Source organism: Ovis canadensis, chromosome 1 (genome assembly GCF_042477335.2).
Source record: "Ovis canadensis isolate MfBH-ARS-UI-01 breed Bighorn chromosome 1, ARS-UI_OviCan_v2, whole genome shotgun sequence".
NCBI lineage: Eukaryota > Metazoa > Chordata > Mammalia > Artiodactyla > Bovidae > Ovis > Ovis canadensis.
Genome location: NC_091245.1, coordinates 222,964,956 through 222,977,182, shown reverse-complemented (window position 1 = coordinate 222,977,182; position 12,227 = coordinate 222,964,956). Strand labels below are relative to the sequence as shown.

General features: G+C 36.0%; 1 protein-coding gene across 1 annotated transcript in view; it reads right to left on the bottom strand.

The window, feature by feature from the left end:
- The window catches only part of WDR49 (WD repeat domain 49), a 164,725-nt gene that overhangs the window by 49,599 nt on the left and 102,899 nt on the right, over positions 1–12,227 (bottom strand). Inside the window, exons 8-9 of the mRNA XM_069595505.1 lie at positions 10,265–10,429; positions 6,928–7,043 (exon numbers count right to left, since the gene is read on the bottom strand). Of these exons, the coding sequence (XP_069451606.1) occupies positions 6,928–7,043; positions 10,265–10,429 (281 nt within the window). The remainder of the gene's footprint in view (positions 1–6,927; positions 7,044–10,264; positions 10,430–12,227) is intronic.

Sequence of the window (12,227 nt, the reverse complement as noted above, 5' to 3'; positions counted from 1 at the left end):
CTGGAGCAGGTTCCCTTTTCCTCCTCCAGGGATCTTCCTGATCCAAGAATTGAACCTGTGTCTCCTGCATCTTGGACACTGGCAGGTGAATTCATTACCGCCTGTGCCGCTCGAGAAGACTTAGGCAGTATTCTTGCTGCTCTCTAAATACGTTTTGCATTTCTAGCTGCTTTGTTTTTATTGACAGTGGGCTCTTCCATCCCTCCGTGGATTTCCTTCCACACACATACCCACACTACCTGACTATACACCCATTCATTAAATCCTATCTTGTTCTGTAGGCTTCCTTGATAACTAGTGCTAAAAGAAATATATCCCTCTTCTGGTCTCTTACATAATTTACATTTTACTCGCAACATTTAATTCATATTATATAGTCTCTGCTCCTCTGCTATAATGTAAGTTCACAGAAAACAGGGATCGTGTTTTATTGTACAACCCTATCATAGTGACCTACACATATTGCATATTCAATAAATATTTTCAAATGATCGGATGAAAAATTCTCTGCTCAGATGTTACCTCCTTGGGGAAGCCCTCCCTGACCACCCAAGCTATAGACTTCCTTGAGTCTCTCATTCCTCACCTACATCATTTTGATTACATTATCATTATGTGATATTGGGATCTATATCTATTTGTCTGATTCTTTTCTGTCTTTCCTACCAGAAGTAAGCTCTAGGAGAGCAAAGCTTTTGTTTTTTCCCTCTCAGCATCAGTAGTACTCAAAATAGTACCTAAAAAATAATAGGCATTTCATAAAAATTTGCTGAATCGATACATGAATTACTCTACTTTTTAAATCAATAATCTAATATTAATGTTATTTTAATAGTATTAATATAAGGCTTAGCAAGACAAGATAGTATAAGTAAGGTAATTTGCAGTTCTGAAATTGTCATGAATTTTGTAAGAGTTTTATATGTATATATTTTAAATTTCCTCTTTACCTATTGGTATATTTGACTGAAGAGATTACCTTTTGATAAGGGAGAGTATGAAGGTGGGAGTGAGATGGAAGAGGTCAGTCTATATCTCCTCTATGATCTCTCCACCAATATTTAATGTCAGTTGTCTTCTTTGCCAAGCTACCGTTTTAACTGGATATACTTAAGGAGTACACCCCAAAGCACAAATCCTTTTCATAACATGGTATAAAAAGTAGCCATTCTGATATTTGACCTTGTGTGTCACAGTGGTGAGAAGCTAATTAGCTGCCAACTTTCCCTTAAAACCTAACCTGAAACTTTCATTTGAAATGACAGTTATCCTTAAAATACCTTCAGCATCCACACTGTATTTCTTACTTTGTACATTTCCAAGATAACTTTTTTCTAAGTTTGTACTTTTGCCAAGAGTAAAATTGAAGTGCAGAATGAGCCAATTTTTAGGCCATTTTAAGAGTCTGAGAAATTGATTTGTTCTTTCTGACATTGAAGGAGGTTACTAGTTCCATTCCATACCTCACATCTGGAGTCCTGGGAGGACTGCTACTGAGTCACTGTGTTCTTCTGATGACGGCCTTATCTCTAATTCAGAATTTAGATGTAATGACTAGTTCTGAGAAAGCAAAATTAGTTTGCCTGGCAAGAGGCAAAAATAAATTTTTTAATGTGTTAAAGAATAATCTCTTTTAGGATGAATGAGATAGGATAATGAATTTTACCAAAACGTATCATGTAGAAACTATCACATTGAGAACAAAAGAACAAAGTCAATTATTTGTTCTCTTGGGGCTTCTCAGTGGCACAGTTGGGTGAAGAATCCACCTAGCAATGCAGAAGATGCAAGAGACATGGGTTCGATCCCTAAGTCAGGAAGATCCCCTGGAAAAGAAAATAGCAACCTACTTTAGTATTCTTGCCTAGGAAATCCCATAGACAGAGGAGCCTGGCAGGCTACAGTGCATGGGGTCACAAAATCAGACACGCATTTTACACATCTGTTCCCTCAGAGGTTAATTGTTCATGTCTTGTTAGTCCAAAAGAACATATACATTGTTTTTAGAATAAAAAGGTTATCCCAAAGGTAGGGAATGAGTTAAAAATGAATCAGTTATTTTTTCATGCTTTTTCCTAAAATTTGTGGAGCCCAATTTTGGATATTGAAATCATCACAAAGTTAGTCTTGAGGGTTATTTGTGAATTTCACACATACTCGCCCCCATCCAGCCTCCAGCAAGATTATCCGGAATAAGTCACAGCTTTGGAAATGCTCATTCTGATTCTCATCCTAATAATAAAAAATGATTGAGTCATATATAAGATTACATACAGTTCTTTAGCAAGGCAATTATTTTGAGAATTTAATATTTTGTGATAGGTAAGTTTTATTGTTGAGGAACTTCAAATCCCTAATTTCAATTCCCTTAAAAAATACTTTTAGAAATAGAATTATATCTATAGCTATTTATTGAGCACCTACTTTTTAAAGAATTCTGTGAAGAATGCTACTATCCATCATATTTTCAGAATTATTTGAAATTATATGAAAATTCTCTTTTCTACATTTATATTTTTATATATTATATATACATATTTATATGTCTTTATATATTTTACAGACATAAAACGTTCACAAAGTTTTCTCCTTTAACTGAAAGAAGAGAAATAAAATGAAGAACTTATTTTTATTTTTATAGAGAGTTGTAAATATAGAATCATAAAATTTCAGGGCATAAATTTAAGATAAAAATAAGATAAAATCTTAAACTTCATTATGATCATTTATTTGATTTCACCAGAACTATACATATTATATGACTACTTAACAAATGCAAAGGTAGTTCATCATCTCTTCACTTAGTTTTACCAACATAAACATGGTTGGGTATTTAACCGAGCATTTTTTAACTGACACAATGTCAATTTACAGCTTTGTCTCTCAGTACATTTTGCTTACGATGATGGGAAACATATTGTAGAATTTCTGAATTTGAGTTCTTTTTTCTGGTGGAAGTAACCTCTAGATATGAATGGTCATATTCCTAAACAACCTAACGGGCTCTCTGATTCAGGCCTTGCTTAGCAGAAAGGGGCATTTTCCATATCCTGCCTTGTATGCATCAACTCCTCAATGAGAACATGATGCCCTTGAGTGAAAGAATCTTGCTTTTTCACATTCAGCACACCATGTTTCCTAACTCTATGTTTTCCATCTAGGTGCAGTTTAAAGATATTTGTGGAAAGGAAAGGGGAAAATTATGGTAAGATAAAATTCTGAGGTATTGTTAAGTTGATAATATGTGGTATTTTTTTTCCCTTCAAATACGCAAAACTGATTCATTAGCTTTGATTGACTTGATCAACTTAGGCAAATTATTTCTTTAAAAGAATGCAATTGATCTCCCATGATTTAGTGACTCCATCAGTAATTCAGGAATGGTAGAAAAAGCATGCATTTTGGCACAGACTTTTAACTCAGCTGCCTACTAGGTTTGGCCAGGTTACTCATCAAGCCTCGCCTCCTCCTTCATGAAAGAGAATTGGTAATACTTGGCTTTCTGGCTTATTGTAATGAAAGAATAGATTTGAGTATCAATTCTGTTTTCCTCTTATTTGGAGTGTGACCATGGGTAATTAATCTCTTTAATCTTCAGATTTCCTATCTATTCAATAAATGTTAATTAAGTCATTCAACAAGTATCATATAACATCCAATAAGCATATATTAGATATACATACATATTAATGTTCAATAGTTATATTCCTAGGTTAAATAAAGTCCAGGAAATTAGAAAGCACAAAGACAAATGGGGGTGTATTTCCACCATAGGAGGAAAGAAAAAGGTTCTGGTAGAAAAGATATATGAATGAGACTTCAGATAAGAATAAACATTAACTACATGAAAAATATTTGGAGAGAGATTTCTAGATAAGGGGAGAGAACGGGAGTGTGAAATGGTACGGCTTATATAGGAACACTCTGACAGCAGGTTTCTATTTGAGTTTAGAATTTACACAAGAATGGAGTGTACAAATGAAGCTCAGAATAGGTCTGGGACACAGGGAGCTTTGTTTTTTTTGTTGTAGACATTGAACCAATGAAGTGACATAGATAAATGGTATTCTAGAAAGAAATCACTGTAGAAATCATTTAAATAAGCAAATCTATCTAAGAGGTAAAAGAGAGACATTTACTAGAGAAAAGGACAAGTGAGAAGGCCATGACCTTCGTGTACGTAGAAATGATGCTCTGGAGTATACAGTCTAGTAGCATTGGGAATAGATTTGAAAACAATATCTGGACTTGAAAAGAGATAAGGCTTAGTGACTACTTGACTGTGAAGTTGGATAAGAAGGATGACCAGGTGGATGACTAGGATGTCTAGCTATTAACTGAAGCTCTGAATCTAAGAGAAAAGTAGGTTTAGGGAAAGGAAATGAGTAAAATGGGCTTCCCTGTTGGCTCAGACTATACACAAACTGCCGGCAATGCAGGAGCCCTGGGTTCGATCCCCAGGTCAGGAAGATCTTCTGGAGGAGGGAATGGCTGCCCACTCTAGTATTCTTGCCTGGAGAATTTCATGGACAGAAGAGCCTGGTAAGCTACAGCCCATGGGGTCGTACAGAATTGGACATGACTGAATGACTATCACTTTCACTTTCATGCATAATACACTCAGTTTAGAATGTGAAGAATTTGGGATCACAGTCAGATACATCCAGCAAGCAAACAAATGAGTGAGCTTAGAAAGATAAGAGCTGAAGACAGAGATTAGACATATCTACAAAATATTGCCTGCCTTCCAAGATGAAGCTAAGGATTAAGTTGGATAATGTATGTAAAGTGCATAATACTACAAAGCTCTATGAATAAAATAAATTGATGGCATATTTATGTACCGAATTCAATAAATGTAATTTCTATTCCATCTTGGACAGAATTATCAGACCAATTTCTTTATTTAAATAAAGCCTAAAGTTAAAGTTACAGTATAACTTAAGAGCCTCCTCTGGATTTTAAAGAAAGCTTAATAAAGACTCTCAAACTCCCACTTATTTCTTCTCAAGTCACTAAATTATTAGGGAGTTGGCTTAATGGACTATCCTCCCCAAGACATACCAAACAACTTATCTGTTTTCTTGCCTCTTTTGTTAAATGCTTCTTGGTTAAAAAAAAAAACAAAACCTCCCTGCAAAGATCTTGCAAAATCCATCCTAATGTAAGACATCTTGCTTAGAAAATATAAAAATATCATTTTCAAATTCATCAATATGAAAGTAAAACAATATAACTGGGAACATAGTCATTCAACTTTCAATTCCAACTACAGGATCCAAGTCCTGACAACCTTATGGAAGGTGGAAAAGATGGAGAAAAATGAGAAGAGTGATGTTTTCCTCCACTCATTTCAATCTCCCCCAAAATTCCTCCCCAGGGTTACAGAAAGTGATCACCTACAATACAGATCAGATCATTGGGTGTTCTTTTTAAATCACTTTTAGATTACTCTATATATCTAATCTTCAGAAATGTAACCCTGTGACCAATTTTTTTAAAAAGCCTTACATTCGATGCTAATTTCTAACCATGGATGTCTAAAAAATATGATTAAGAAAATGGTGTCTCCAAAGTTTTGACCAACACATTAATTTTTAAAGCTCTTTTTGATATGTGCAAAATTAAAGTGAATTGGCTGTATACTACACATCTACTCTGCCATGATACTAGATAATTCCACTTATTCATTGCCATAGCCTAATTACAGAGAGCATTAGGCCATAGTCTACTGGAGCAGTTATGAGTCATTGATGGATCATGATTGCTCCCATGGATATGAAGAAGTTTTCTTTCAAAGGTGAGGATGATTAAATTAGTTCTTAATAGCAAGTAGAACAATCTGAGCTATAATTTCTTTCCTTATAGTGAAACTACCTCTGAAAACTAAGCTCTGTGAGCCACTGTATTCTCTAGCCTAGTCTAGTATGTTCACATTTGCGTTAGACGCAACCCTTCCCTAAGTTTGATAAAAATCCCCAAATAAATATTACTTATTTTCTAGGTATAAAATTTGATTTAATCCTAGCTTCAAACCATTACAATCATATTTCTATAGTGAATAATCTTGGGCAAATTACCTATTAGAGCGATATTTCTTGAACTGTTGAATTTATGGACAATGTATTTTTGAAACATATCACACTTCAATTTTCTTAGGGCTTATACAACACCATAGAAAAGGCCCTGTTTATGATCTGTTAGTTCTCTCAGGAAAAGAGGAAAACAAAGTAATTTTCTTTATAATGAAATGGAAAAACTGCTCTTTGAATACAGTAAGTGAAATGTGAAAGGCCCTTCTCTACTCTGAAGTGACAGAGGTGCTAACACAGATTTCAGCAGGCTGCTCCCCTCTTGTGCTGCAACTGAAACTGAAGCTGAGAAGAAGAAATAGTTCCTTTTACAGTTGAAGGAATGACATTTATACATTAAGAATTTATTGACTATAAAATCTGGGAAAGTTTCAGATTTAACACTCAGGAAGTGGTATTATGTTTCTATCTGAAGTGGTTAAAGAAAAAGACAGGTTCTTAAAGCCAGGAGAAAGCACTGTTAACACTTCTCAAAGCCTCTCAAGCATATGATCTTAAAATATTTTATTCACTAAGCATCCAGCCAGTTCCAAACAGTTTCACTCATCAAGGTCACCAGCAAGTTAAAGACTCAGAATTAGGATTAAATGAGTCAAAGACTCAGAAAACAGGATTTCTGGATTCTTTTTTCTTTTGTGGTGGCGGCGGTGGTGATGGTTTAGTCTCTAAATCGTGTCTGACTCTTGCAACCCCATGGGTTGTAGCTCACCAGGCTTTTCTGTCCGTGGGATTTCCAAGGCAAGAATACTGGAGTGGGTAGCCGTTCCCTTTTTCAGGGGATTTATAAAACCCTCTCCTTTTACCTTCCTACAGTTTTGCATGAAGTCTATCATACCTGTTCCAGCCTGTAACTAGGATTGTCTTCTTAAGAACCAGGATGTGTGAAATATCCACAGCTCCTGCTTGCCCAACATTGAGTGCATGGTGACAACAGCCATTGAGGTCCCAGACCTTTAAAAGAGAAGTTAAAATCAGCTTTGAGATAAGAAAAGAAAATGTCTTCTCAGTGAGTACAGCAACAAGATGTAACAGGATTATTTTATACTTTTTTGTTTACGTTCTGCACTTGATTCACTTTAGACACATAATAATTAAAGCCTTCTCACCACTTAAATTTATCTCATATGTTTATTACTCTATTTGTAACCTTATCAGTCTACTCTGATAATAGTTGATTCAAAGGCAATACATCAGTGTATATTTTTAAGGGGGAGGCAGTATAAAAACATGAAAAGCCTCATTTTGGAGTCTGTCAAAATCCTGTTTCTTTCTTCAAGTATCTTTCTAAACTTTGATTTCCTCATTTATCCCTTTATTTCAGGGATGCTTGGAATTGTAAACATACAATACAGGGCTTGAAACACAGTCATCATGTCCTAGGTTTCCTATCTTCTGCCAATAAAACCTCCTGTTGACAGTGGGTACCTGACCCACATCCACAGAAGCACAAACAGTTCTAGTTTACCTCCTCAGGCAGTGGGATAAGGATGTTGACCAACAGGTTCACTTTAAGAGAGAAAGTAATTAGCTGTTAAAACTAAGCCCTGCTAGAAGCATTGTTGGTACATCATCAAAGGGCAGTTGGCACATTCTATCGAGATGAAAATCCATACACATTTCGCCTCAAAATTTCAACTTGTAGAAAATCATTACTCAGAGATACTCATATGTGAAATTATGTATTTTAAAGGATTTTCTGGAAGCATTGTTCATAACAGCTAAAAATTTGAATCAACTTAATCGCTCATTAACAAGGAATTGAACATCCAAATATGGAATATCTCCACAGTAGCATATAATGCAACTATTACAAAGAATGGGTCATTTCCAATTGTCCAAACTTTGTCCAAAGCCAATCAGCCACAGGACCTTCAGCAAGTTGTTTATTTCCTTAGGTTTCAGTTTCCTCAACTGGTCTAATAATAGTACCCAGCATATAGAGGGGTGTGTGTGTGTGTGTGTGTGTGTGTAAAGTGCTTAGGACAGTGCATGATTCATAGTAATATGCAATAAAATTTAACTAATATTTTTCTTGTTGTTGTTTGCCTTCATATAAATCAGTCTAATGCTCACAGTCTAGAAAGATATGCAAGAAACTAGTACTACTGGTAGCCACAAGGGAGGAGAAGAGAACAGGGGTGAGAAAGATACTTTCTTTTCACTGTATATACCTTTTAGGCTTAAAATTGTATTGTGTGCATATATTATTCAAAACAATTAATTTAAAAACAGAAACTTGAAAACCATGATAAATAGGGCAATACTTTTTAAATCTTTGATTGCATAAGTACTGGATTTGGGATTCTAAATTATAAATGTGATTGGAAAAATATCATTCATTCTTGTTTCTTTTTAGAATATGGCCTGTGCAGCCCAACCTTGATTTATGCATCCTACACAGAAGTTGCCAGATTTCAGAATTCTGTTGTGCTATTGTGATAAAGATAAATGTACCTTCAAAACCTGTGATTGTAAAACTAAATTCACATTAACTTATAAGATGTCAGGACTCAAAGTGAGACATTGAGGAGTGTACGAGCTCTTCACCCACGTCACCTTGTTTTCCTCTAAACAGGGCTCTTATAAAGCCCACCTAAAATAATACTCACAGAAAAGTAGTATAAAGATTTGACTGTCCCCAGATCCTATCAAGCCCCTTAACTAGGACCAGTTTTGCAACCATCTACAAGTCTGCCCTACCCTGGACTCTATGACTAGTTACTTTGCAACATAGGGACAAAAACAATCTAATCCGTTGCCTTCTTTTTTCAGTCCAGCCTTATATCCAAGGACTGGTATGTGGGATACTCACTTTTTCTTTTTCTTTTTTTTTTTTTTTTTTTTTGCCTAAGTCACTGTCTAATACCCCAGTTCCATTTACTTCTATTTTGTTCCACCTGACTATTGGGATTAGAATTATCCCATAATCTTCACACATTTAACCATTTTCTCCCATGAAGATGTTATTTGACTTAAACCCATGCTCCAAGTCCATACCTCAAGCCATTATCCTTCCCAGAGGTCACAGTCTGCTAATTTCCAGAGATGCTCACTGCAGCATGCTTCACAGTGACCGATGCAGGCTAGAATTCTCCTAAATACTTGCCCCCAAATTCCACAATGTTCTACCTACAATGGTAACTCACTCCAGTATTCTTGCCTGGAGAATTCCATGGACAGAGGAGCCTGGCAGGCTACAGTCCATGGAGTCACAAAGAGTCAGACACGACTGAGCGACTATCACTCACTCACTCACTACCTACCTACATATCTAGGTAGCTTTCCACTACCATCCCCAGTAGTCTACCTGAATGCGTCGTACACCCTAACACAGGAGGTCCCTCTAATTAATAGCCTTCTGATCCCACTTATGACAGAAACTTAAGAACAATTCGAAGCTTATTCAGGAAACTGTCTTCTGTTGTCTCAAAGTGTCACAAGTCATCTCAATCCGATACTGTCATCACTTTCAGTGCTGAGGCGAGCAGAGAGTGGGTATGATTTTAGATTGTAAGAATCTAGCTTTACCTGAAATTTTGATGATTTTTGCAAAATAATATAGCATTTTCCTCCCAGAAGGAATTAATAATAATTTGATAACCGAGAGGATAAAATAATGTTAGTTTAGGATGGATAATAAATAAGATTATGATTGTTCTTCCTATTATCCTTCTTTACTATCTTATTGATACTTACCTTCACATAAAAATACAATTTACAAAATAGGTTGATTTTAAGATATTCATTTTCTGAAAAACTTGCATTCATGTCATTTTAAAAGTTTATGTACTTGCCCTGATTTCTCAGTTTATAAACTGAGAAAAATGAAACCAAAGACATTAGCTAAAGCACACGAACAGTATTCAGGCCTCTTATTCCCCAAAGTGGTCCTCTATCCAGAACACTGGAAAAGGCTTTCTGAAATGAGTAAGACAAGCTGTGCTTTGATTCTAAATAATTTATTCAGAAAAATCATTTATTCATTTTTCCACAGAGGTTTATTTTCCTAACAGCTTTGTTATTAGATGGTTTGAGTTATTTAGCTCTTCCTTGTCTCATCTCTTTTCTTCCAAGACCAAAATTACCAACACAGATATAGCCAAAGCTGTGTCTCCTCGCACAATGTTTTAGCCCCCTCCTATCTGGATAAAGAAGCGTCACTGTGTTCGCACCTTTACGGTCCCATCTGTGCTGCCAGTCAAAAGCCGCGTCTCATTTGCATCTAGGGCCATCGTGCTGATTTCTGCGTTGCCATGGCAACCGGTAAACTGTTTGATTTTCTGCCCAGTGTCTATCATCCAGAAGGAAACGGTCGACCCCACATCAGAGCTGATTACCTATGAGAAAATAACATTGTAGAGAAATTAAATATAGTCCGAGAATTCACCGTTTTTATTTCAATCAAAATATCCAGCCTGTGCATTTACGCTAGTGAGTTCCACCAACAGTTAGAGACATTTTTGTAATGTATTTGCTTTCTTTTGTTAAGCTGATAACGTTTCAATTTCTAGGCCAGAACTGAGGTAATGAAGCCATGATTCTCTTTATCAGAAAAGATAGGAATCTTCTTCCCTTACCCACTGTTCAGCTTAGTGTCTAGAGACTATCCTGAAATCGAATACTACTGAAAATAAACTTATATAAAGCTTTTACATTTCGATGAGAAAGTTGATTTTATCAGTCATGATGCTCTGACACTATTCACTCTATGAAAATAAACCTTTTATATACACATCAGCTTTCATTTAGCATTCAGAAGAGAAAGCACCGCCAGCCATTATGGGGAAAAGTTCACATCAACTGATTGCTAGAACTACTGCTTCTAACGCCGTTAGTTCCTTTCCTCAAGGTACTGCATGTCACAATCAACATAATTATCGATGGGTCCTTAAAAACAAAGAATCCAGGAAGGCTGAATATAAATCTGCATATACACTCCAAGAAGAAGGCAAGAAAACAAATGCAAGGATAGGATTACATGTAATAGTCCCACAGTAAGAAACTTAACAGTGTCAAGTAGACTGCTTATTTAAGCTCTAGTTAGTTAGATGCCCTTTAAGAGATTTATAGGTTAAAATTACTTTGTTTATGTGACATAGAGATGCAAAGGAATGAAAGAAAAAACAAAAGACCACTAAACATAGAAATATGTAGGCAGAAAATTGCCTGAAGCAACATCTAGATTTTTTAAAAATTTAAAGCATAACTTTATCCACTTACATATTGATTGACAATGTATAAATATAAACTTATCAGGAATTTGTTAAACTAGAGTGTCACATTTTCAGAATTAAATGGGTTAAAATTTATCAAATGCATTTTCAGAAGACCTAGGAAACTGGCTGTTATGCATGTATTCACTCTTCATTCACCCTACAGGCATTCATTGAACATCCACTGGGCACCAGCTCCATGTGGACAGTGGAGCTTCACTGATGAATCTCTGCTCTCAAGGGGCCTGTAGCCTAGGCTTGTACACTAGAATCACTTTAAAAATCACAATTTCAGACCAGACCAGAGTTGGAATTGGACCAACTGGACTAACTGGACCAGCAGTGGAATTTATATAGGTTCCTTAAGTATGCAGCCTGGGTCAAGTGCTACTGGGCTAGAGAGAGAAACAGACAAGAAATAAATAAATGCCTCCAAATCTTACAAGTACAGAGGTATCAGCACTCCGTGATCTGGGGACACAAAGAGTAAAACCCCAAATCCATTCACTGGAGTGGGGGATGGGGATAAAATGTAAGGAGGCTCAATCGGGGATTGAAGGTAGGGACAGTGAGCACCAAGCCCTTTACATTCATTATCTCACTGGACCTTTATACAAAGCCTGCAAAATTATGTTATCACTCTCTTTCTACCATGATAAAATAGAGATTCTAATCAGCTAAGTACCATTCCCAAGCTTATAACAAGGTTTGAATCTTAGACTTTCTATGACAAACACATCAAAAGCCTTCCTCTATTTCATCATTGTACGCTAGATAGTTAAAATGCTTAGAAGAGATCTTGGAGTCTCTTTCAAGCATGAGAAACAGTAAGAAGTGTCATGAAGCCAGAATGCAAACAATAAGATAAATGATGGATTATCAGGTGAGGATGCACACTAGCAACAGATGTTTGAACTCTTTA